At 44.8% G+C, this 27,246-nt stretch overlaps 1 protein-coding gene across 1 annotated transcript in view; it reads left to right on the forward strand.

Annotated features, from left to right (window-relative positions):
* Positions 1-27,246, forward strand: part of CNPY1 (canopy FGF signaling regulator 1) — a 67,188-nt gene that overhangs the window by 8,189 nt on the left and 31,753 nt on the right. Inside the window, 1 exon segment of the mRNA XM_048837596.2 lies at positions 8,561-8,676. Within this exon segment, the coding sequence (XP_048693553.1) occupies positions 8,561-8,676 (116 nt within the window).

Genomic DNA, 27,246 nt, shown 5'->3' on the forward strand with positions numbered 1-27,246 from the left:
GGGAGCAGGAGCAGTTACAAAGTTATCGATTTCAGACACATTTTTCATTTTATTCTCTATGCATGTTAAATAGCTTAATGTTACTATCTGAGCTATAACTACATAAGGGACATGGGATTCTATGTATGTAAATGTTAAAAAATCAGCATCATGTAAAAGATAGCATTTACTGGGTGTAAAGAAAAATTAATAAATATAGTTTTCAAAAAATGCTATTCCTGTCTTCAATAATTTATTTCCCTTTTGTCATCTATTGGATCTGAATATGTAAATTAATGGAAATAGTCTTCTGGTTTTGCAGTCGCCAAGACTGAGGATTCTTAATAACAAATATAACTTTGGAGAAAGGAATTTACTGTCTAGTAAGTCCGAGTGTGGTCTCACTTACGCGGCTTTCAAATCCGCAGTTATTCCTGATTTTCCATGGTACGAGATCAAACTCAGATGTGTGTAAAACTCTGGGCCAGATCCTGAGCTTGTGTAAATTAGCAGCTCCCTGGAAGTCAATAAAGCTATTTGAATTTGCATGAGTTGAGGCACTGGTTCTGTAGTGCTTCAATCTCCTACTTTTCTTCCTATGTCCTGTGCTATAATTTTCTTTCTTTTTAACTAAAGAAAACGAGGTTGGTTTGAGAGAAAGAGGAACCGACTGAAAGAAGGTATTGTGTGCTGAACGAACCCCTTGAGGCACATGGTTTGACTGCCTCATCGGAGCATGTTACTTAGCTCACAGTTGTGCATGTGAGGGCAGGAGACCCGAGAGTAAGTAATTTCCCCGTTTCTCTCTAAAATTGTGTTTAGTAGTACTCACAGGGACACCCTGTTCTTTTTGCCTGCAGAAATCGTTTTGCATTCCTTCAGCAACTTCAGCTTCTGCTTGATTTCTCTATCTACCTAGAGCTTGGAGTTGGGTAGATGGGGAGATAGGTTTGAAGTTATCCTCTTGTGCATGAATGTCTGCTTGTTTCAGATAAAACGTTCTGACATCTCAAACTTCTATCCTGAGCATATATTAGATACAGTCGCTTCATATATATATATTGGCCTTGTTCACAGTGTGATAGTTCAGTGGAACGTTCCCATTAAAAATACATTTTGTGCCTGGTTTGGAGGAGGAGGAAAATGTATAACCCAGCTTCACAGATTCACTCTGAGCTGGAAATTGGCTCAGCTTGAGGTGAATTCTCAAGTGCTGTATATATATGTTTAGAGACAGAGAGAGGAAGGAGGGTCCTGTGATTAAGGCAGTGGACTGGGATTTGTGAGATAAAAGTTCAATACTTGACTCTGGCACCCATTCACAGTGTGACCTTAGGAAAGTCGCTTTATCTGTTTATGCCTCAGTTTCCCACTTGTAAAATAGGGATGATAATATTCCTGCCTTCCCATCCTCCAGTCTTGCCTCGTTAGAATGGAAGATGTTTGGGAGAAATGAATTACTATGTCTTTGGACAGATGGGGTCTAGGTACTACTGTTATGCAAATTATATATTTAAAAGATCAGAGTAAACAAAATATGACTATACTCTAACTCAGCTGTCTGACTGGTTCACAGCTACTTAAATTAAGATCTTTGGTAACCCTGGCTATAGACTAAAAGATCTATTTTTCTTGAGCTTCTTCTATTAGTTCGTATGAAGAAAACATGAAGTGTTATTGTGTTCTGCCTATGTGATGCCTATTGATCAACTTGTGAATCAGGTTTGTAATCCTCTAGTTAATTAAACCATACTTCTCTTTTTCATGCTTCTGAATGCCCAGGAATGTATTCTGTGGTTTCAGGCCAGTTTGAATCCTATATTGGAGGGTCCTGTTTATATTTGCCTATAATTCTTCACTTCTCTCAGTGAGGCTTACCCTGTCACTCTGGTCTCATATTTCACTTGATTATAATATTTTCCTCTTTCCTTCCTTAAGCACACCTTTAAACATGTGTTAGGCTGGTATTGGGAGTGGGGAATATTAACATATAGGACTAAATTAATAGGCAGCAGGTTTAAAACAAACAAAAGGAAGTATTTTTTCACACAACACACAGTCAACCTGTGGAACTCTTTGCCAGAGGATGTTGTGAAGGCCAAGACTATAACAGGGTTCAAAAAAGAGCTAGATAAGTTCATGGAGGCTAGGTCCATCAATGGCTATTAGCCAGGATGGGCAGGGATGGTGTCCCTAGCCTCTGTTTGCCAGAAGCTGGGAATGGGCGACAAGGAATGGATCACTTGATGATTACCTGTTCTGTTCATTCCCTCTGGGGCACCTGGCATTGGCCACTGTTGGAAGACAGGATCCTGGGCTAGATGGACCTTTGGTCTGACCCAGCATGGCTGTTCTTATGTTCTTATGGGTGATAGATGGTGGACAGGGTACTTGGAGCCCCTGCCTCCCCTGCCATGATACTGAAGCTTTCTGTTCCTGGGCCAGATTCTCTAGTCAGTTATTGGGATGCTGTTCCCTTTGACTTCAGCGTGAGTCAGACCATGTAACAGAGACCATGGCTAAGCAGCACTGGGAGCAGTACTGTCACCCCAGAAGAGGTGTGACCTTGGGGGCTGAGGGCATGGCTATCAACTGGCCCCTTTGCACCTGATAGTACCTGAAGGATGGTACTGGGGAGAGCACACTCCACAGTTTAGATGTGTACTCAGTGCCCCCTCTGACTGCAACTCTCCAAATCCATAGAGCCTTCTGCCCTTTGCAGGCATAATGCCTTCAGCCAGTATGGCTTGGGATTGTGAACTCCACACCCCCACACCCAAGCTCCGCTGGCTGTACAGGCCATATTTGACTCCTTCCATTTACTTGGTAGTTTTTTTATTCCTTACAAGTAGACTCCTCCTCCCCACCCCCAATCCTGTTTGCAGGCAGGCCTGTCTGCTGCTGATGTGGGACAGACAGGCTAAAGACAGAGTCCCAAAACATTCTGAGTGTGGGATCTTTCATTCTGCTGCTTCCTTCTTCCTCTGGCTAACTTAAGGCTGCCTCTCTCCTTGTCCGATGCCATGGCAGTTGTGATAAGCTTAGCTCAGGCACTTGAGCTAACAGTCCCACAGTAAACAGGAGCAGCCTGGTAGCAGGGGTCCTCTACTCTGAAACTCACTTCTCCTTTTCTCCCTAGATTTGGTAACTTTCAGTGCTTGCTGCCAGGTTATTCTGTTTCCAGGCTCTAGGTTTGCTTAGAATTCAGGAGTGGAGGGAAAGAAAGGAATTTATTTTGGTGTGTGAAGAAACTGTTTCTTGGTCATTTTGGTCAATGCAGATGTGTACGTATTCCTAATGAGCCAGATCCTTAGGTGATGAGCGTCTCATTGATTTGGATGTAACCCACTGATTGTGGGCTCTCAACAGGCACTCTTATACATAATACAAAAATAAAAGTTCATAGATTCCAAGTCCTGAAGGGACCACTATGATCATCTTTGTAAAGAAAGATGACATCCGTATCCTGCATGATATTGAACAGTACTACTCTACCCAGATTGATGAGATGCCCATGAACGTTGCTGATCTTATTTAAAGAAGCAAGAAACGTTGAAGACCAGTAGATGGGGAGAGGTCCATTTTAGACTTTTACTTTACAAGCAGTCTGAGTCTTATGTGGTATTTTTATTTAACTATGGTCATCTAGTCTGTCCTCCTGTGTAACACAGCCCATAGATCTTCCCCAAAATAATTCCTAGAGCAGATCTTTCAGAAAAACATACCCTCTTGATTTTAAAATTTCTAGTGATGGAAAATCCACCACAGCCCTTGTTAAGTTACTCCAGTGATTAACTACTCTCAGTGTTAATAATTTACACCTTGTTTCCAGACTTAATTTGTCTAGCTTCAACTTCCAGCCATTGGATTGTGTTATACCTTTCTCTGCTAGATTGAAGAGCCCATTAATAAATATTTGTTCCCCATGTAGGTACTTTATATATTGTATTCAACCTTAACCTTTTCTTAGGCTTTGTCTACACTAGCACTAGTTTTGGCAAAACTTTTGTAGGTCAGGGAGCCCCCTCCCCCCACAACTGACATAAGTTTCACTGACAAAAGCATGGGTGTGAACAGCGCTATGGCAGTGGGAGATGCTCTCCTGCCAACATAGCTACCGCCGCTCATTGCAGGTGGTTTAATTATGCTGGTGGAAGAGCTCTCTCCCGTCGGCATAGAGCGGATACATGGGAGACCTTATGGCAGTGCAGCTGCAGCGGTACAGCTGTGCCACTGTAAGGTCTGTAGTGTAGACATCGCCTTAGTTAAGATGAATAGATCTGAGCTCCGGGAGTACAAGTATAAAGCATGGTTTTCTAATCCTTTAATCATTCTCATGGCTCTTCTCTGAACCCTCTCCCATTTATCAACATCCTCCTTGAATTGTGGGCACCAGAACTGGACACAGTATTCCAGCAGCAGTCACACCAGTGCCAATTACAGAGGTAAAACAACCTCTCTACTCCTGCTCAAGCTTCTCCTGTTTATGCATCCAAGGATCACATTAGCCCTTTTGACCATAACATCTCACTGGGGGCTCACATTCAGATGATTATTCACCATGACCCCCAAATCTTTTTCAATGTCACTGCTTCTGAGGATCGAGTCCCCCATCTTGTAAGTATGGCTTACATTCTTTGTTCTGAGGTGTGTACATTTACATTTGACTACATTGAAATGCATATTGTTTGCGTGCACCCAGCCTACCAAGCAATCCAGATTGCTCTGTATGAGTAACCTGTCCTCTTCATCAGTCACCACTCCCTCAATTTTTGTGTCACCTGCAGACTTTATCAGTGATTAATTTTATGTTTTCTTCCAAGTCATTAATAAAAATGTTAAATATCATAGGGCCAAGAACCAATCCCTGCGGGACCTGACTAGAAACACACCCATTTGCTGATGATTCCCTGTTTACAATTACATTTTGAGACCTCTGAATTAGCCAGCTTTTAATCATTTAATGTGCACCATATTAAAAATAGCTGACCCAGAGAGTATTTTCTTTACAATTTGTGGGGAGAACTCAGAATGAACTGAGGAGAAAATTGGAAATGGGAGTGTTCAGCAGGCAATAAGAACCACTAGCCAGAGGGTGCAAACATTTGGGGCTAAGGGAGGCTGCAGGAATTGGGAGCATGAAGATTCTAAAACCAGACTGTGAGCCTGTTTCTCTTCTCACTGGCACTGGATAAATCAGGAATAACTGTAGCTCATTAATTGTGTTACACTTCTGTAAAACTGATATAAGCGAGGGGAAGGATCAGGCGCTGTGCTTATACAAGGAACTGAGGAAATTCTTAAGTATCTGGGAAACTGGAACTGCATGGACTGTGTTGTATACTGGCTTGAGTTCAGACAATCAAGAGTTGAGTCTTCCCTGAAACTCACAATGGAGTTGTAACTATATATGCATCAGCCAGGGGAGTTTGCATTATTTATGCACAGGAGACTGATGAATTCCAAGATAAAATGTCTTGATCTGGAACTCAGTTACATAACTTTTTAAAAATGTGTTTTCAACCCATTACCAACAACTGACGTTGAAGATCAAGATGCATAGTTTCTTATGGACATTTGCTTTTATTTCTGGTGTGCTTTCCTGGAAAATCATAAACCTGTAGAGATATAGCTGACAAAATGGTAAAGAACTACATATTTAGTTTTGGCAGTAAGTCAGACAGACATCTAGGCAGTTCCCTTCCGTTCAAGATGATAACTCAGAGACGTGTTTATTATGTCTCCAGGAATCCCTGTTATTTTAGGATCCTTTCCAGACTACAACCAGTGCTAACTCGTCAATATTTGGAGATTCTTGTCTCTGCTTTGGTTTCCTATCTGGCCTGGAGTACTCAATTGCTGGCCTCCTTTCAACCTTTCCAGTTCATTTCCTGCTTCCATGCAATTTCTTGGGGAGGGCTGTGAGGCAGTCTAAACATTCGGTCTAAAATCTTCATCAGTCCTGGTGGGTCTATGCTGGGTTAACTAATTTTTGAAGTGTATTAATCTGCACACAGCTTCTTGTGGAACCTAGTTATCTTGGCAGTGTGGTGAATCCTTAAATACAGGGCTGATCTCTATGCTCAGCCTCACTTTGACTCTTGAAAATAGCTTGAAGTCCAGTCTTGCAGTGTTCAGAGCTCCCCTTAAGAGGTGATGAGCGCCTTCAGTTCCACCTGAGGAGGCACCTGCAGAATGGGGCCCCATCCTCTCTTACACAGAAGTAATGGATTCTGCTTCCTTGGATTCCCTGTGATGTTCCTTGCCTCTGTCCTGCTACCAGGCCCCCTTCCTAGTTCCTTCTGACTTCTGGAGAGCATGTTTTCTGTAGGAGCCTTGTTTCCAGTTGCTCTCACAGTAGCTGCTTCCTGAGCCCCCCTAAAAGGGGAGGTTTGACAGTGAGGGAAGGCAGGTTAATACAGCTACTTCCATTGCAACTTTGGGAAGGAGAGAATTTGGAAAGACATCTCTAGGTCTGCAGAGCCCCCAGGGAGGGATTCCCATTGTTCATGGATTAGAGTATGGAGTCTTAACGCTTTTGTAGTTCTATATTCCTTTGTGCTTCTTTTAATAGGTAGTACAATCATTGGCTCCACTCAACAGATAAAAATCCAATAGTGGGCTGGGTAAGAATGTAGCATTTTTGAGAAACTGGGCCATATTCTGCTCCAATTCACATCAGTGTAAATCCAGAGTAACTTCATTGACTTCACTGGCATTACTGTGGATTTACACCAGTACATCTGAGAGCAAGATCCAACCCACTAGATCTACAGTGTAAGGAGCACCATTCAGCCCACAGGAGTTGTAACTCCTACCTAACTTGATTAGCTAGCAAAATAGTTACTGTTCCATGAGTACACCCAGTGCCATATAAGCCAGAGGCTTCCCTCAGGCAGTGAACATATGAGCTTAGTTGGAATAGATTTTGTTCTCTTTTGACACTTGATTGGGAAATCAGTTACTTCTGTGGGGGAGAAAAAGTGCTTGTATTGGACAGATGGTATTCCCCTTCTGAAAGACGCAGAGTCTCTAACTAGCTAAGAAACTCAGACAAGGACAGGGCTCCTGGAAGCCATTCTTTTGTCACCACCCAGTGGAATGATTCAATTTGGGACCGAATGCAACAACCGCCAAAAAAAAGGGGGGGGTGAGGTGGGGGGAAATCTGGGGCAGCCCTTCTCACAAGCATGATGGGCCACCATGACTGTATCACCTGTGCTTTGTGAAACCCGCTTGGTTTCAGAAAAGAATTCAAAGGCCGGGCCTTAACCTGCAAAGGCCCTAATGGATTGGGACGGACTATCTCAGAGACTACTCTGTAGGCCAGCTACCCTGTAGGCCAGCTATGCATCACTACCCTGTAGGCCACTACCTTATCGTCCACTACCCTGCCGGCCAACTATGCATCACTAGAACATTACAGCTGGGGGGACAGCTGTTTCCATTGGGATATTTTTAAAATGGCTTTTTATACAGTTTGTTTTTACGAAGTCCAAATTTTGAACAAGCATATGTAGTGTTTCTCCTAAAATTAAGTTGTGTGCGCAATGTCATGGGAAATCAACAGACGGCACTATTATAAATAGTGTTATAAATGTTGCCTATTTGATTATATAGCAGTTAGGGCTTGAATAAAATGCTTGCTGCCAGCTGTGGTGCAGTTCATGCTGAAAGATGTACATACCACCATAAAGTTTGTTCTGCCTTTTTTTCTTTCTAAGAATCCTTGTAAGGGACTATCTCCTGCCTGCAGGTTGTACCCAGGCAAGCAAACAAAATATTTCATGGTGCCAAAACGTTACAGTGTGTGTTTATACTTTTGAATACAATTTATAAACAGTTCTGCTAATATTTCATCTATTTTCCCTGTGTTTTTCTTCTCTAAATCGTTATTACTGGTGAATAAACAGAATGGGAAAAGACATATTTGGTGCACTTAAGCACAAGATGAGGTGAGGAGTGAGGTGAGGAGTGGACTCAAGTGTGAGGGACTAGTTGCCCCGTTTCTGTGATGTGCTGAACTGTTAGCTCTGTCGCTAAACTGAAGGGATTGTGGGGGAGACTTCCTCCTTTTGGGGATTGATCCCCTTCTCCCATCCCTGCTAACTCACCCCTGCCAGAGATGTCAGCCCTATGTCTCATAAAAAGATCACCTTTCTGTACCCTCACCCCCCCTTCAACGGACACAAGCTGAACACGGTGCTGTAGTAGCTTGAGGGAACAAAGCAGAAGCATTTCTCGCAAAGTGCAGTTTAATATGCATTTATTTGCCAGATGGTGCTGCCTTCCCTCCTTGGCTATGGCTTTGAGAAAGCATTTTGTTTAAACGATAAACAAATGAATGGATCCCCATAGCACCACCTCTCTCCAAACACATGCAACTGCCATTCCTGGGATACAAGGCTTATTGCAGGCTACGTAAGGACTGTGTGTGTGTGTGTGTGTGTGTGTGCACACACATACTTGCACCTCATTAATATATTGTCAGCATCTAACTGCCCCCTGCAAATGAAAACCCCTATCAGACAGGCTGATATGGTTTCTCTTGTGACAATGAGTTTTCTTTCTTCCTCTTTAGCTTGCAAGGCACTGGTCGATGAGCTACTGTATGACATTAGGAAGGTGAATCCGAAGAGGACCACTGACATAGGGTCATTCCGAATAAGCCCTGACAGGACACAAGAGAGGACTAGGGTAACAGGAAAATGATCTGACAGTACATAATTGCTGATATGTGCAATTACCAACCACTTATCCAAACAGCAGTTGGTCTTAATCTTCCAACCTTTCTCTTGCTAAGGGTATCAGACACTAAATTGCTTCTGTTTCCTTTGAGACCCAAAGTAATCTTTAGGCTTCAAATTGAGGTATTTTCTTCTTTTCAATACCTACATTTTTGGCTTTTTAATGTTTCGAGCAGTATTATTCCACTATTAATCTTGACAAAAATAAATCAGTGCTACACATGCTATTAAAAGAGAGAGAGAGAGAGAGAGAATATATATATATATATATATATATATATATCCTGTCTAGAGACTGACATCTATCTAATCAGCTTTTGTACTCTGTATCTGAAGTGAATCTATTCCCTTCCTTAGAGCCTGTTTGAAGGTACTGAGTGACTTCAACTCCCATTGACTGCAGTGGAAGTTAAGGATTCTGAATGCTTTGCCAGACCAGGCCCTTAAAATCCACACCCTTAAGCAGCATTGTTAAGCCAACCTAATTCTCTGTGTAGACTATTTCACTAGGAGGGTGGTGAAGCACTGGAATGCGTTACCTAGGGAGGTGGTGGAATCTCCTTCCTTAGAGGTTTTTAAGGCCTGGCTTGACAAAGCCCTGGCTGGGATGATTTAGTTGGTGCTGGTCCTGCTTTGAGCAGGAGATGGGACTAGATGACCTCCTGAGGTCTCTTCCAACCCTAATATTCTATGATTATATGATTCTAGACAGTGCTAGGGCAATGGAAGAATTCTTCTGCCGACCTAGCTATCCCTAATCAACCTCAAGGAGGTGGATTAACTGTGCAGATGGGAGTACACTTCCCATCAGCAGAGGTAGGGTCTACGCTGAAGCGTAACAGCAGTATAACTGCAGTGGTGTAGCTGTGCCACTGTGGCATTTTAAGTGTAGACGAGACCTTAGACTGTAAGGTTTTAGGGCTAGGACCATGTCTTCCTGCAGTGGGGAGCGTACTGGGTGGCACTGGATAAATAATAGAAAATAGCATAATTGAAAAGCCCTTGGGAATGTTCAGCCAGTCGAATCATTCAGTGAATATCCTAGGATGAGTTTTCAGAAGAGAGTGGTTTTCTTACAGAATGGCCCTGTTGTAAAGATGAAGGCTTGCTGATCACTTATGTCAGTGCCCACTCCTGATGATGCTTCTCAGAGCTGGCCTTATTATATGTAAGCCCCCAAGCTGCCAGTCTGAGGGATCAGGGAATTAATTGTGTTCCCCTCCCGTTCTGCTGCTGGAGGAGAAGACTGAGCTGGCCTATGACTTGTCCAGTCATCTTAGGATTGAATGGGTATGAAGCTTTCTAGACAGGGCCCCAGAGATCACATACATTGCTGAAGATGAGAGCTGATTCTGATCACAATGCAACTCCAATAACTTCATTTATATTATAGTAGTGCTTAGAAGCCTCAACTCTAACTCAGGGCCCCACTGTGGTAGGCATGGTACAAACACATAGTGAGAGAGATTTCCTGCCCCAAAGAGCTTACAAGCTAAACAGACAAGACATACTCACAATAGGAGTGGAAACAGAGGTGAAGAGTTTTGTCCAAGGTCACAAGCAGAGCTAAGACTAGAACCTGGGCTTCCTGGGTCCAAGTCCACCACCCTATCCACTGGACCATGTTGCCTCTTGCATTTCAATTCAGTTTTACACCAGTGTACCCAATATCAGAATCACCCACTAATACTAACCCTGCTGCATCTTTAGAGTAACTTTTTGTGTCTTCTCCTTTGAGCGAGAAGATCTGCTTATATGACACTTCAAAGTATAAGAGATGTCATTAGTTGCATGTCTTTTTACATAACATAAAATAGACGACTGTTCTAGGAACACAGATCAATGGATGAGCTAAGCAGATCTGACTGTAGCTTACATTGCCGTGTTTACTCATTAGTAGCAATCTTAAAGTGAGTGAGTGATTTTTTTCCCCTCCCTTAATATTAAAAGTCCAAGTATCTTTAATAAAATCCATGTTCTCAATCCCTACTCTCTAATGTAACAGAAAGGTTCATTAACCCATCTTTCATCATTTGTTTAAACATTATTTTATGACATTGATTTCTTCAGAAGTAAACAAACATTCGCTTGCCGTGCCCGTCAACTAATCTCAAAACTGAATGTAGTTTGCTCTTCATAAACAATGTTTCCCCTAACCCCAGCCTGTAGACAGCTTGCTATTGTTTCAATACCTTCTGGAGGAAAACAGATGAGTGTAGCCTATAGCATCATAACTTTTGGATACCGGAGGAGGAAATGCTTTCCAAGGACAGATATATTACATGGTTTTGTAGCAGAATTAGTTTTTGATACTGGCTGGGATCTTCAAAGGGGGCATAAAGGAGTTAGGTACCCAAATTCCATTGACTATTTGTGAGAGTTGGGTGCCAGCCCCTTTAGCCCCCTTTGAGGACCCCAGCCAGAAGCTTTACAGAAGTATATCCATTTTAGTGTAATTAGTGTAGTGCATATGACAATTAGTCAATGGCAAATGGAGCCATAATATTTATACTTCAGTATGAATTGACCCAAGATAACATTTTCAAAAGTGTCTAAGTCCCATTTTCAAAAGAGGAACTGAGGAGCCAAAGGGCTTTCTCTAAACAGCAGGTTAGTGCGCGGCCAGCCAGGGTGTGAATCTACAACGCACTAGCTCACCATGTGGACCCTTCCTCCATGCACTGTAAGTTCCATTGCACATTTTAATGTACTCCCGTTTCAAACAGCAGTACGTCAGAGCACACTGTGGCATTTACAGTGTGCAGTAGCAGGTCTGGGTGGCCAGTTAGGCCTGGCCTACGCTAAAAAGATAGGTTGACCCAGCTACGTCCCTGAGCGACATAGTTAAGCTGACCTGGCCCCCTGTGTAGACATGCTAGGTCGATGGATGAGTTCTTCCGTCAATCTAGCTACTGCCTCTTGGGGAGGTGACTTGCCTACACCAATGGAAGAAGCCGTCCGATCAGCATAGGTAGTGTCTACGGTGAAGTGCTAGAGCAGCTCAGCTGCAGCACTATAGCTGTGCCACTGCAGTGTTTCAAGTGTAGACAAGCCCTCAGTGTCTGGCAAGTTCGTGCGCTGCAGGTTCACTCCCTGGCTTGTCACACACTAACTCACCATGTAGACAGACTGTAGTCTGAAAGTCAGTCGGGCTAAGGAGCCTAACTGATTGTCGTGTCTGACCACAGCTGATCAAAAAAGGAGATTTTCACAAACATTTTCTCCCATTTTTATCTCAAAAATGTAATAGTTTGAGAAAAACATTGACATTTTGAATTTAGAAAAGTTTAAACCAGCTCGCTGCAGAGCTGGATTTTAAATATAAAATACAGACTGGGGCTGATAGGTCTTTCTTCACGCATGACAGAGTACGTGTTAGTGTTAGGCCCGGTGTGCGTGCACACAGAAAACACACCCATTTAACTAAATCGGGTTTTAAATTAATTTAGCTTTAAAGTGATACAACTCCCTCGTGTGGACCCTTTTAAATTGGTTTAAGAGTGTCTAGCCTAGGGAGTTGCATCACATTTCACTTAAATTCATTTAAGAGTGGCTGAAATCTATTTAGCTTAATTCAGTTGCTGATTTTGAAACTGATTTAATTAAAATGGTGTAATTTCTTTATATAGACCATCCCTTACTTGGGTGAATAAAAGAATCTGCCAAATCTCAGTCAGTCTTTGGAAATTCTTCCCCTCACCCCCCTTTTACTTAGTTCTGAGTTCTGGAACAGTGTCATTTCACCAAACCACACAAAGACAGGACTGTGATTTTGTTTGTCTGTTCTGGTTAAAATGCAATTAGCTGTCTTTCTCCTTGGTTTGTTCTATATGTTGTATATTATCCCACACTAAAGGGGATTTTGCTGTTGATATCAAGTGTGTAGTTACGTCTAGTAATTTAGACATAAGAAATTCCAGTCTTTACATAGTCATTCAAATTTATGTTTGATTTACATTGATTTATAACTTAATTTGGATTGACTTCAGATCTAAATTGTGAAGAAAGCCTGGGAAATTAGGAGTGGCAGTATGAGAGCAGACCATTTACTCTTGTAATCTTACCTTTGGCAGTGGTTTATATATCTGATGCTTGAGAGGAAGACAAAAGTAATGCATTCTGCCAAATATGCATTGTCCTGTATATGTGTCAGGTAAGTAGGTGGAGAATTCCTTCTCTGTGCCAGAAGACAATCACAGCGTATACACTGAAACATGAGCAGAGATATCTCTTGTAGGTATATACATTTCAGTACCAATATTGCTAGGTTAAAATATTAAATTCGTGATAGAAATTGTATCACCAGATCCAGATGATGCCAAAGAGACTAGACTGATAAATCAGACAGATGCATGCATCATTAAAGACTCTCTTTCTACAGAACATACTTATCCATTCATGGGACAGAAAGCATTCTCAATACTACATCTCCACATGTTGAAGAATTAGTCTACTCTGTAGTATATTAAAGTTGCCATTCACAGAAGGTCATCATCATGCCTGATATCCTGGTTTACTGTTACCAGACTCGGCTGCAGGTTGCCATGCCTTGCCACCACCTTCTTTTCCTCCCCCAGCTGCTTTCTATGGAGTGATAAGAGAGACAGCAGCAAAGATGTGGAAGAACCAGCAGGCAGTAATGTGCCTCTTGGCCTGCTACTTTTTTTTTCTAGCCACCCCACTCCCCCAAGCCTCCATTTTTTAAGGCAGAAGGTTCCATCTTGGATCTTCAGATCACTCTATCTCACAATGGAGTCTGCTATTACAAAGAACCACTCCATGCAGCACCAGCCAGGTTCAAAGTGGAGTTGGATGAGGTGTAATCGCTCTGATGGACCCTAAATGGCAACAAATAGATTATTCCATTGGCTGGTGCAAAGTCCATAATTTAACTACCATATTAAATGAATGAAATGTAACCTTGAGTTCCTCTAGAATGGCCTGTGTGGGGGCACATATGAGTGTTCAAGCAAAAAGGTCACATCTCTGTGGTATAACATGGAGTTGGAACTTCCTTCTCAACACTGCCATCACCTGACTTCAGCAGCTCTATAAACATGTCCGTAGGGGACATCTCTCTCTCTTTCTTCTCCTCACCCTCCCATTGTTTTTTCTTTAAGTGTCACTTCCAGATGTTTTCACAGTCTACATAATTCTGTGCCAGTGCCCTTTTTTGTGATATCTATGACGTTCTGCTTCTCGGGCTGGAGCATGTTCTCCAGGAATGCTGGGCAGTCTTACTCCCTAGTCCATAAATAGATGGCTGTTCTTTGTTACCTGTCCCCAAAGTCTTCTGTCACAGTCACTCACGTTTTCTGCCTTGTGTTTCTTTGAGCTTTTTTGTCTAACCTCAAGACATTGAAATTTGCACCCCTTTGATATTCTGTGAGGGTTGGAAGGGTTTCCCAATCAAATGCATGTCAAATAGTTGCTTTTCTATTTTCTACGCATTCTTCTGGTCTGGAGTTATGTCTGACATCCCTCACATGCCTCATCTCCTTCTTAGCTGGCAAGCTCTTCAAGATAGATTGTACCTTTCTCTGTTTTTGACACATATCTACTACAATGGGATGCCAGTCCTGACTGGGAACCCTGGATGCAATAATAATGCAAAGATGTAATTTCTGAGAGAATATTTACTTGCTATTCATCACGCTTATTGACAAGTCCTGATGCAACATGAAGCTGCTAAAAGTGATTAATCCATTTTAGTCATGCTGATTCTTCAGCACGGTTAAAACTTTTTGGAGGAATTTCAGGAAATATTAGTTTCATGGCCTTGGGAAAAAATAATTCTGTCCCTTTGTAGACTTTGGCCCAGAGAATCCTCTCCCGTGTTAAAATCTGGAATGAGGAAGTATATGGAGGATCTCTGTAAAGATTCTTTCATGGAGCTCCCCCACAGTATCATCCCATGCCCTCACAGAGAAGGCTACAGGTCCCATTCCCAAAACCAGGCAGATCTTCCTGGAGTCTAGGGTGCCAGGGCCATATACATGGAGACCCTGTGCCTCCACCCCAGCTCTGGCCCTAGGCAGCCCCTAGGAGCCATGCTACAACAGAATCCCCATGGCTGTGGTTGGCCCTGGGACTCCTGAAGGGTATGGGGCTCTGTGGAAAAGATTGTTCGGCCTAGGGCTAGGTTATCTTTTGCAGGGCTTCTCTTTAGGGGTGGGAGGTGGCTTGTGTGATTTCTCCAGTCTACCCATTCTTGCTGCCTCTTCTCATTCACCACATGCAGATCTTGAACCCACAGAGAGGTTTCATCCAGGCCTAAATGTCTGGGAGGAGAGGTGCCACCTCATCCCATCTCCTCCTCTCTCCTGTTGGGATAGGATGGGAGCAGAGTTTGGTAGAGGTAGGTTCCCCCTTTGTGAAAATCTCAGGGGACAATCTGGGCCTTTGTTTTAATTATTCTTCCTCCTGCTGCTCCTGAAACTCTAAGATGGCTTGTTTCTCTCTCACGGCACCTGTGGAAATGGCTCTCTCCTGTTCTCTTTCTGTGGGATCTGCAGTTCCGTTTTTAGGCCTGCAGCCTTGCTGTTCTGCAGATCCTCCTCTGAGTGGCATTTATTGCTTATTTCAATCTTAGCCTCTTCTTGCAGCTGTGGCTTTTCTCTGTCCCTACAGCTCCTGTATGAGCTTGATCTGTTTTCTTTCCTGCTGCAGCCTGAGGTGGGGGCAAGGCAAACAACCCCTCCGCTCACTGCAGAGGAGCCTCCCTTACTTATTCTTGCTTTCCTTTATCTCCGGCTGTAGGAGGCTATTGCTGACACCATATCAGGTGGTGGAGCCATCTGCACAGTGTAGCCTGATCTGTAGATTATGTATAAGAATCCCCAGTTATCACTGTGAGGATAGAGAGGTTCTGATCCCAAGATCAGGCCCCATATTATTAAAATTACTATATAGTTGGGAACCCTGATGTGTCCAGTTGCAACACTCCCACTATAGGAACTCTTCTATATTTACAAATAATGTATTAATACATTTAGCACAGTCACATACACTCTAACTCAGCAAGGTAGATAGAGATACTACAGAATGTACATCTGAACAGCCATACTCACACCATCCCTTGCAGAACAGCCTGAAATCACCGTCACCTTCCTCATCTTCACCAGTGGCCATCTTTCTGGCACCTGTAGAAAGGGCTACATTTCTCTCTCTTCTACTGCCCACAGCCTGGGATGTCACTCTTATAATATGTTACACTGACGCTACCATGTCTAATGCATATTCAGTAGAGGTTTCTCCACTCTTCCTTATTTGTATTTCCTTCCCTTTCTAATGTTGAAGTGTTCTTCTAGACTATTGATACATGTACTACCATTTCAGCTCATGATCGTATCTGATACTCCTTGCTTCAATGGATTTGCAGTTATTACTTCAATGTTCCTTGCAGTTGCATTTACAGCCTCCTATCTTTGAGCAAGCTCTTCTTAGTTCCTAAAGTTTAAACGTAACTGTTGATCTATGCCAAGGGTTACAGCTGACTTAACCACCCTTATGCAAACTTATGCTTCAGCTGATGTCTTACAGGATACGGGATACTGTAGGTTTCTTGCATTACTGCTTAATATAATGAAAGCAGCTAAATAAAGACAAGGCAGTAAATACAATAAAGGCAAGCCAATGGGGTACAACAGGGAAGCAAGTGTGGTAGGTTCTTGGTTAGTAATAACCTGGAAGTGATACTGAACAGTCAGCACTACAGTATTGTACATTTGTCAGCTCTGTCATGCAGTCGCGGATCTGAACTGGATTGTCATGCATCTAGCTGGGCTGTGGGGAGAAAGCAAATGGTTGCCTACAGTTCTGCTTGTTGGCCCCTAGATGCTGCTGTGGCATCTACAGAGCTGGCTTCCTTTCGCCTCCTCTCTTGCTGCTCCTCCTGCTGGACATGGGTGTGGAAGGAGCAGCTGATCTGGGAGGTGGTGGCTGTGGGGGTAGCCGCACACAAAAAGTTTTGATATCCTGGGCTCCAACCCCAGCCCCCATCTAATGCTCCCAGCACATAATGCCACCACCACTGGCAACCCAGCACCCACCTGTCTCCTCAGGAGCAATATTAGCAGCCCCAACAGCGTCCCACTGAGACTCCGCCAGCCACCCCACCTGTCACCATCAAGCACCCATTCACCTACCTACTAGAGGCAAAGCTAAGTTCTATAACCTACTCTCCAACCACAGCTTGGGGCACGGTGTATTTGAACTTAAGTTTGTGGTTAATTTGAAACTCATTTGAATAGAACTCATTAAACGTTTTGCATAAAATGCCACAACTAGAGCAAAACAAAACTTGACAGTAAAGGTATAATGAGATCTACGGCATTTCTCAAATGCTGCCTCGATGGCCTCATGCGGCCACAAGGGGCTTTTTGTGCAGCCACAGCCTCCGGGGGGGGGGGGGGAAGAGGACGACAAAGCAGTGGTAACAAACATACAAATATCACTTTTCACAGAAACAGACTTACTAGCTAGCGATTCTGAAAAAAGCAAAAGAAACAACAACAAAAAAGACAAGAATATGCAAGGCAAATTATTTGTTTCTATTCTGTTTAGGTCCAGTAAAGAACAGAGACCACTGTACATTATTTTTATTATTGAGTCTGCAATAAAAACCTACATAAATAAATTACAATGATTTGGACGTGTATACATGCATATTTATTTGTTTTTCCTAAAGTTAATTAAGTATTTTAAGAAAAATTGTCACAGTGACCACCAGCAAGAGTTGGTGGCTGCCCTCTGAGGCCGCCAAAAATTTTCTTGTGAGACTCCCTATGTGCGCATGTGCCGTCTGCCCCTCATGTAGTTGACCCTCCATGTTCTGCTCCGTTGGTGGCCTTCTGCAGCCCTTATGTGGCTGTGTGAGTTTCTCCCAATTGTTCTTGCAGCCTGTGACTTTGGGATTCTGAGAGAGGTGCCTTACCTCTTCTCATATCTTTTGCTGGGGGCATTGCTGAGCAACATAGATTAATGAAGATAAGTGTTAACTTCTTATCTGGATGTTGAGATCCAGAAATTTCAGAGTATTAAACTGCTTCCCATTTCTTATGAGAGTCTCTGGGGTGTTCCATTTCCTGTGTTTATTATTGTAAACCATGGCATGCAGTTTGTAGCGTCATCTCTTTGGCATGAAGTTCTTATTACCCACTTGCTGCATCTGCCTGATTTGATTATTTTAGTCTTTAGGCGGCAAAATATCCAGTGGGGCAAATCTAACTCCTAGACATCAAATAAACAATAAGGAATTACTTTGTCGCAAAAGGCTAGAAGCACTACTTGTGTCATAGTCGAAGAGCCTTATAACGGCACCAGGAAATGCCTATGTTGTACATTGAGAATGTGATGGGGGACGATATATAACAGTGGGCAAAATAGCAGCACATTGTGGTAGACTCGATGAAAACCTTTCAGAATCCCTGTGCTGGCATGTTAATCCTGGAATTACCCTGGACTGCAGGTTTAGCGGGTCTCACAAATGGGAAGAATCTTGTCTGTTTTTCATGGATAGTGAAATAAGTGGGAATGTGATTTAGAGACACTTCAGTAGATCTCACAAGTTCATTCAGCGTGAGAGAAAATTCCTCAAATAAATTATCATCATAGTGTGACAGGGTTGGGCCAGATGGCTACAGGAGAGTAATAGAAGGCAGATATATTAGCCCCAGGTTAAGTAGGTCCCTTTTCCCTGGGTAAGGTAACAGGGAAGGTGTTTTTTTTTGAAAGGTAATTTTTTATAACTCTTCACTTTTTCTAACCGTATATAACATGCACTGTGACAGGGTTGGGCCAGATGGCTACAGGAGAGTAATAGAAGGCAGATATATTAGCCCCAGGTTAAGTAGGTCCCTTTTCCCTGGGTAAGGTAACAGGGAAGGTTCCAGAACAATCAGGAACCTTCTGGAGACAATTAAGACAGACAGCCTGATTAGAACACCTGCAGCCAATCAAGAAGCTGCTAGAATCAATTAAGACAGGCTAATCAGGACACCTGGGTTTAAACAGGAGCTCACTTCAGTTTGTGGTTCAAGTGTAAGGAGCTGGGAGCAAGAGGTGCTAGGAGCTGAGAGTGAGAACGCGGACTGTTGGAGGAGTGAGGAGTACAAGCATTATCAGACACCAGCAAGAAGGTCCTATGGTGAGAATAAAGAAGGTGTTGGGAGGAGGCCATGGGGAAGTAGCCCAGGGAGTTGTAGCTGTTGCACAGCTGTTCCAGGAGGAACTCTAGACATCTGCAGTCCACAGGGCCCTGGGCTGGGACCCGGAGTAGAGGGCGGGCCCGGGTTCCCCCCAAACCTCCCAACTCCTGGTCAGACACAGGAGGAGTCAATCTGGACTGTGGGTTCAGAAAAACAGCCAAGCTGAGAGCTGCCGTGAAGCTCCAAGGCGAGCAAATCCTCCAATAAGCTCAAGACCCACCAAGGTAGAGGAGGAACTTTGTCACAATAGATTAAAAATGAATGTGCTTTTATTTTCAGATATTATCCGAGATGATGGAGTTGCATAATGGACAGTATGAACAGCACTTTTTAATAAAGGAAATAGTATATTTGAAAATGTTCTGTGTAGGAGATTGAAGTCGTTAAGCATACAGGCTTGGAATAGAAAGGATACTGATAGCTCCTCTCTTCTCCAATTTATAAAAAGATTACTAATAGTTGTCATAAAAATCTCTGCTAGGATAGCAGCCAGCTTACAGTCAGATAAAAAAGAGTTTAGTTTACATGATTTACCATCTACCAAATCCATATTAATGCAGATAAATTAAGTGATAGTGTACAGTAGGTCTGTAGAAATACAAGTTAAAATATGCTTCTATTGCTCATCACTGACATCTCCCAAATCCCTTTCATCTTAATAAGATGTCAGCTTCAGGGCTGTATTTCAGGCTATATGGTGTATTCTAGTTTTTGAAAAGGACTTTCCGCTCAGAACATAGGAATTGCCTTACTGGGTCAGACCTGTGGTCCATCTAGTCCATTATCCTGTCTCCAAAAAGGTCAGCATCAGATGCTGCAAGAAGAAGCTGGGGGGGAAACCCACCCCACAGTAGTCGGATATGGGATAATCTGCGCCCAGGAAGGTCTTGCCCTTTCAATTTTTTTGATTAGCGTTAACTAGTATAACTCTGGATGTTGTTATTTATATCTCATCTTTAATCTTGCTAAGTTCTTGGTCTCAGCAACATCCTGTAGCAACGATTTCCATAGTCTATGAAAAAGTACTTCCTACTATCATTTAGAATTTGCCATCTTTAAATTTCCTTGAAGACCCATGTTTTGGTGGGCAGTCACTTCGGTGCACCCCCTTGTGTCAAGGCTGGTGTCAATGCCATGGAATGGATCGGTAGGCGTATCCCTGCCTCAGGTTCCCCTAATGGGCTTTCAGTGAGCTCAGTGAGTTTTTTTTTTAATGTGGTGAACAGTGTCTCTCAGGGGTCTAATTTATTTAACCAACAGCTGAACAGACATCCAGGCAAGCCTTCACCCCAGCTGGAGAGCTGAGTTAATCTTAGTCTGTCTGCCCCACCTGAGTTCATCCATCTCCTCCATCCAGCAAGGCCCTCTCAATGTTGCCACCCCTCTGGGGTTGGGTCTCTTGCCATCACCAGTGATCTCTGCACTCCAGCCCCACTCTCATAGATCAAACCACTGCAGCTCTTTTCTGGAGTTGTATGTTGTTTTCAATCTGGACAGCCAGCCCCTGTCTGATAAGGTCCTTTTGCTTGGGCTAAGACTCCCCAGGGTTTCAGGTACTTATAGCTTTTCCCTTGCAGAACCTCTTCCCTCTAGAAGTATCTTTCCTGTGTTCCCTTTCCTGGTGAACTCCCTAAGCAGCTCTCCTCAGAAGTCCCTCTCCTCAGGAATTTTCTGTCTTCTACCAGGCTCCTGGCTGAGTCCTCTTGACCCTTTATTAGGCCCAAGTGTTCCTTAGCTAATCAACTGGTGTTCAGTCACTAAGGCCATCAACTGTTCACAACTGGATCTGGGTTGACTCATTCTTCTTAAAGAAGCTTGTCAGAGGTAAGCTGTGTGTCTGACCCCCTCAGAGGGCCAGCTGTGGACTTGAGTGAGAGGAGCAAGATGGCTATTGAGTTTAGGCCTCTGGCTGCTCTGCAGCTCCAGGGCAGAGACCTAGGGGATCTGCAGGGAAGGTCTGATTCCCTCCTACAAGGCTTTCTTTCAAGGGGAAAAGAGAAGAAGAAGGAGCTGGAAGAAGAAGGGAGGAGGACAGAAGGAGGCAATGACAGAGGTTGCAGTAGTGGAAGGACACAAAGAAGAAGTATTGGAGAGCAGTTTGGGGCAGGGGAGAAGGGGCCTGTTTCCCAAGTCTGAAGGTGTGGAGAAGGGCTTCTCTGGGGAACCTGTTCCACCAAGGGGAGTTCTTGCAACCAGTAACCAGGGGGCTTCTGAGAGCAAGGAGCAGGTCAGAAGCCAGGAGAGGATGTTGGGGTTCAGGAAGACTAGTAGTTTAGAGAGGTTTGGAAAGGAGACCTTGGAGGAGGTCATGGGCTGTACAGCAGTAACAACCACAGGACTTGGGCAGGAGGACAGGCATCATTGGAAATGGTGGCTGCAGTGAATTCCATAGTGGAGTAGGAAGAAGAACAGCAACAGAGCAAGGCATGGCCAAGGGTGTGGAAGGAGGACAGGGGTGTGAGTCAGGCCACCCTTTCTCACTTGCCTGGTGGCAGAGATTGAGTCACAACATCTGGCAGTATTAGTTGATACAGACAATGGAGGAAGCAGTGGGTGTGATGATGGCAGGGGAAAGATGGAAGCCTGGGGTGTGGGAAGAAGCAGTCCAGGTGCCTGGTGAGTCACCAGTGACCAGAGGGAGCTGATATGGGGCTGGTGGCAAAGGCAGTAGTGACTCCTGCGGCTCTTGGTTTGGGGGCTGCACTGAGCAGAAAGGCAGATGTGGACATGGAGCAGAGGAAAGGGGGTTAGGATGAACCAGAGCGGACATAAAAGCAGAGGAGGAGGAAGGAGTGGTGATGGAGAAAGAGGATCAACCAGACAAACAGGATAATCTCTTTGATTAGGGAACAATTATCTCCCAAGATGAAAGGGAGGATTACTGATAAACTGAGGACCCAGGAAGGCAGGGATGAGATGGGGAATTCTACTGCTCAGACTCTCCAGGACAGCTGCCAAGGTTGATGGGGCATGGACTCAGTGGCAGCAGCAGAGCAGGGAGCTGCCTGGGTCATTTTAGGAGCTGAGGCCCCTAGCACAGAAAAGGACACTGACAATGGAGGGGTTGGAATGAGACACTGCATTTGCCACGAGTAGGTGAGGTGCTGTGGGGTTGGTGGCAACTTATGCAGAGGTCTTGAAGCAACTGGGAGGAAGGGATGGCAGCCAACAGGCAGGGCAGGAGGCTGATTTTGGGAGGGGGGATGGCATAGAAACAGGGATGGGGGAAGGAAAGCAGAGGTACAGGGACAACTAATTGGAGATGGGCAAGGAGGTATGCGGTCCATTTGCGAACATGTCTCTAACAATGTTAGAAAGAGATCTCTGACTAGAGAATCTTATTTTGAAAGGCCTGGAGTTTGTGTCTCTGGAATTCAGTGGCAATTCAGCTGCTAGAGTCAAGGGATGTTGACCCTGCTTTCGGAATAACTCTCTGATGGAGAGTTTTTGGAAGCAGTGTGGGAAGGTTTGGGATAAAGGGGATTGGCAATATGTGGTGGCTGTTTGGTTAACTGCCCCAGACATAAGGAACATCACAGTTCTCTTTAGAAACAATTCAGCTCCCCATGAATTGACTGAAGACTGGTTAATGTGGGCAATTGGCAGAGAGAGAAAAGAGTTACTGTTGGTTGGGATTTGGACAGGGGAATACGTGTTTCTGAGGAGGAGTATGGAAGATAATAGATTAGTACACTTACCCAGTTCAGTGGAGCTGGAAGTGGACAGGAGCTATGTTAGCTATGTGGGGCAGCCCCACATCTCTTCTAGGTGTGGGTCAAAAGAACATTTTTTAGGTTGTTCTGGGGTGCAGTCTTCAGATGTTGGGAATATGGCCATAGGGTGGCTCTGTGCTCCAGAAAGAACAAATGCTCACGATGGTGTGCGGGGTGGGGGGTGCGGTGGAGGGAGGCACAGAGTAGAAGGGTGTACTTAGGAAGCCCATCCAAGGTGGGACCCTGATTCACAGTCAGGATTATCTGGGGCACCATCTTTGGTATTGGATCTTTCAGTGGTGGCTGGGGAGGGCTTTGAAGTGGAGACCCCCAGTCTATTGGGAGAAAGACTGGGAGGGGCTGCAGAGGCAAAGGACAAAGAGAAGGTTGTGGAGAGGAGAATGTTTTTTGTGCATATTGGGGGAGTTTGGGGGTCAGCAAAGGGCATCAAGGATTGAGCAGTGATAAAGAGTGCCCTGTAGGACTAGGGAGGAGGCAGTTGAGAAGGGAGGTCTAGGTTGGATATTAGGAAACACTATTTCACTAGAAGGGTGGTGAAGCACTGGGATCAGTTACCTACGGAGGTGGTGGATTCTTCATCTTTAGAGGTTTTTAAGGTCAGGCTTGACAAAGCCCTGGCTGGGATGATTTAGATGGGGTTGGTCCTGCTTTGACCCGGGGGTTGGACTAGATGACCTCCTGAGGTCTCTTCCAACCCTAATCGTCTATGATTCTATGAGATAGAAGAGCAAAACTCAGAGGCAGAGTGAGAGAAAGGAGAAATGGAGGTTCCTAGAAGGAGAGATGAGGAGCTGGCGAAGGAGGATTCACTGCTGAACAGCAATAAGAAGGGTGGAGGTGGTGATCCCCAGGGAGAGAGGTCTCTGGGTAGAACCCCAGTAATGGCTCCGGATGCCAGGTTGGGCTGGTGGGGAGGAAGGGACTTCCTCTCCTCTCTTGCCTTCTGGGCTGCTCTCTTCAGGCCATTCCCTGTTGGTTATTCCCCTGACGATGTTTCCCCCTCCATCTCAGGGGCAGGCCATTCCACCTTCTGCTCTTAATGAGGGGCATCACCCAGAGGCCCCAACCCTACAAAGGATATTGATTGGATGGTGGGATATCAGGGGGTGAAGTGGATTCTCTGAGGCTAGGGGTCCTGGATTGTTTTACATCTCCTCTTCTTCCGGGACCTGTTACCTTAACTACAGAGTTGGGCAATAAATTCCCTCCTCTGGACAATTGGGCAGAAGAGATAGAAGATCAGGAATTAGCTGGGGATGCAGGTGCATATAGCACCCTCATCATGACAAGAGAGGCTCTGGAGTTGGTGGTGGATATTGGGGAGGGGGCTAGAAATGTGGCAATGTTGTTAGGTCAGCAAGAGAGGGACAGAAAGGAGGATAAGAAGTCTGGGGATGGTTGGAGGAAGAGCCTGGGGGAGTTGGCGGTGACATCTGGCTTGGTCCTTGGAAATCGGTTGTACTCAGTAATGGAATCACGCCCACTGACTCTCATTCACCAGCCACAGGAGAGTTTTGTGCCACTGGCACATTGTCTTCCCTGTGCCTATGTTGTTCAAAAGCCTTGGAGATGGAAACCCCCGTAACAAAGCTCAGAGCAAGAAGTGGGGAGGGATTAGAGAGAACTAAAGGGGGAAGGAAGAAAGGAAGGAGATTTGAGATACTGAGGATGGGGGATGGAAAAGTGCATGATTTTAGGGGGAGGCCTATTACATTTCTTTAGAGCACTCATGATGGTGTCTTTTGACTGTATGGGAGGATCCCACAACCCACATAGGCAGACTGGAGAGCCGAGCCCTCTGATGGTGAGGACTTTGCATATGAATAGTATTGGAGCACCAAGGACAAGTGGAAGATGGCACTGTTACAAGACCTGCAGCACTTGGATGTGTTATTGATTCAGGATACTTGATTACACTCTGAAACGGACTGTGAAAAGGCCCTATCCAGTTGGAGGAGAGAGTGGTCCATGTGGTCTGTGGGTGAAAGTGTAACTGATGACCTAAGTATATTAGTCTACATCTTCAAGAGCCATCTTCAGTCCTGGCTGTTGGAGTTAGTACTATCCATATACTCAAAGTCCATTGTTATCACTCTCCCAGGCACTAGGTACAAGCTCATTAATGTTTACAGGCACCTTCTCTCAGGGCGGGACAGAGAACTATTGTTGGAGGCTGTGACTCCTTTTCTTTTTACTTCTCAGATTGCTATTTTTGGAGGTGACTAACTCTCCTGCTCAGGCACAGGATGGTGGTAACAGTGAGGTGTATGGAAAGGGACATCAACAGACCAGGGGAGCAGATGTTCATCTGCTATGTACATTAGTGCAAAAAGTTGAACTGAAAGATGTTTTCTGGAAGAGGATTTAGAGACCACACCTCAGAAGCAGTGGGGTATGAAGGGGGGTGGATATACATGTTTTTAGAGGGGCAAGGAAAACTAGAGTTGATCAGCTGTACATACAGAAGGGACTGAAGTATGTAGGGTTCTGGATTGTCTCACTGGAGGTATCGGATCATTTGTTGGTGCAGGTCTCTGCGTTGGAGTATGGTCATTTGGTTTGGGAGGAGGATTCGGAAACTGAACTCAAGGTTCTTGGAAGTAATGAGTGGTAGTGACCAGGTGGAGCAGGGGGAAGAGGCCTGGATTTTTCACTTCCTCGCCAAGTTTAAGGATTCAGAGTCAAAACCTGAGGTATCTCCCTCCTTGCTGAGCTGGTAGGTGAATAGGAGGAAGGGGGTGAAGCTTGGTAGGGCGGTATTATCTTGGCAAAGGTGTTCCTGAAGTGGCTTGTGCAGGTGGCTCCAGAGCTGAGCCATCCAGTCTCCAGGACAGTGCTGTCAAGGGTAGGCTGCTAGCGGACTCGCTGTGTGATTTTCGGGGGTGTTCGAGGTCAGGGCAGCAGGAGCCTGGAGAGGGTCTGTATATTCCTTGGATCAAAACAAGGCCTTTGATTCGGTGCAGCACGAGTATTTGTGGGATGTGCTACTGCATTATGGGATTCTCCGCCCCTTCATTGCCTGGCTGTGGTCCTTGTACAAGGGGGCTGTCAGTTACCCTTTGGCTAATGGCTGGATAGGACAGAGCGATGTCCCTTTGAGGTGGGGAGGGAGGCAGCACTGTCCTTTGAGCCCTTTGCTCTATGTGTTCTCGTGGATTCTCCTGTTAGGCTCTTGGCAGCGGGTGATGGAGTGAGGGTGGGGACAGAGCTGTGTTATTTCCACTGGGGTTGTAGCTTTCATAGATGACCTATCAGTTGTGGTATCAACACATGAGGAGAGTGACAAGCTGTGGACTTGCCTCTGGTGGTATGAGCAAGCATGATGGGCTAGGTTAAATTTGATGAAGAGTGAGGCATTATGGTTGGGTGATATGGGAGACAAGGGTGGTGACAGTCCAGGCTTCCTGCCTTTGGCTGCAGAGTAGACAGCAGGAAGGTGTACTGAAGAACTTGGGGACACAGTTCTGCTTGGAAGATGTGTTCATGAAACAGAATTGGGAGAGGGCCCTGGAGCAGAGGAGTGGATGGTAGGGTGATGGAGGAGCTGAAATACACTTTCCATCTTCTACAGAGTATGAATGATTCATCAGTACCTGCTCTTCTTTCACTTAGCCAGAATGTACATGCTGACCTTGATGCAATTGAAGGGCAGAGTGATGGGGGCTGTTTCTTCTCTTCCTCTGGGGTTGGAGGACATTTCCCTTTATTAAGAGGTCTGTGTCTGTCAAGTGATGGAACATGGGAGTTTGGGGCTGAGACACCCAGAGGAACTTTTTAGGACCCTGAGTCTGCATTTTTATTTGCAAAGGATGCAGCAGGTCTTGAGCAATCAACCAGGTTGCATGCAGAATATAGTTCCAGTTTGGGTTCAGTGCCATCAACACTGTGCCATCAGTTGGTGGGCACCGTTGGAGGGATGGGGGAAGGGAAGTGTATGAAGCCATGGCAAGGATGGAAAAGTAGGACAGTAGGCAGGAAGAGCCAGAAGCAGCAGCATCAACAGATACAGGATAGACAGAACCAGCTCCCTAAATACCTGATTGCAGTGTTCCAGCACTTACAGAAATAGGGGATATGCTTGGAGCAAGTAAGGGAAGGACAGACTAGGCTGGGGATGTATCAGTAGGTATGAGCTTCTGTAGCTGGCTGGTTGTCTGGGTGATTTGGACATTTTGCGGGGCTTTGAGGCTTCAACAATCCCAGAGGGTCCCATTTAAATATAAAGAAATGGACTGGAGGCTTTGCCATGGTTAAGTGGCTGAGAGGGAATGCTGGAAATCTTGCAAAAACAAGATGGGTGTGCCTCAGGCAAGAGCAATGTCTGCAGGGGGTGGGGTCATGGAGATTATGGAGCATCTGTTGGTGGAATGCCCATAGGCTCAGAAGGTGCAGGCAGGGTTAGCGAGGGTACTTAAAGTACCAATCATCTTAGGTCAAAATTGGGCCCAGTGGGGATACAGGGATTTCTCAGCTCTGGCTAATGAGCAATGGGAGAGTGAGACCCTCTATATCATCAGCATGGTCTTATGCACATTTCTCTGGAAGGCCAGGTGGGAGATGGTGTCTCAGAAGAGCCCC

This window comes from Caretta caretta, chromosome 2 (genome assembly GCF_965140235.1).
Source record: "Caretta caretta isolate rCarCar2 chromosome 2, rCarCar1.hap1, whole genome shotgun sequence".
NCBI classification, from domain to species: domain Eukaryota; kingdom Metazoa; phylum Chordata; order Testudines; family Cheloniidae; genus Caretta; species Caretta caretta.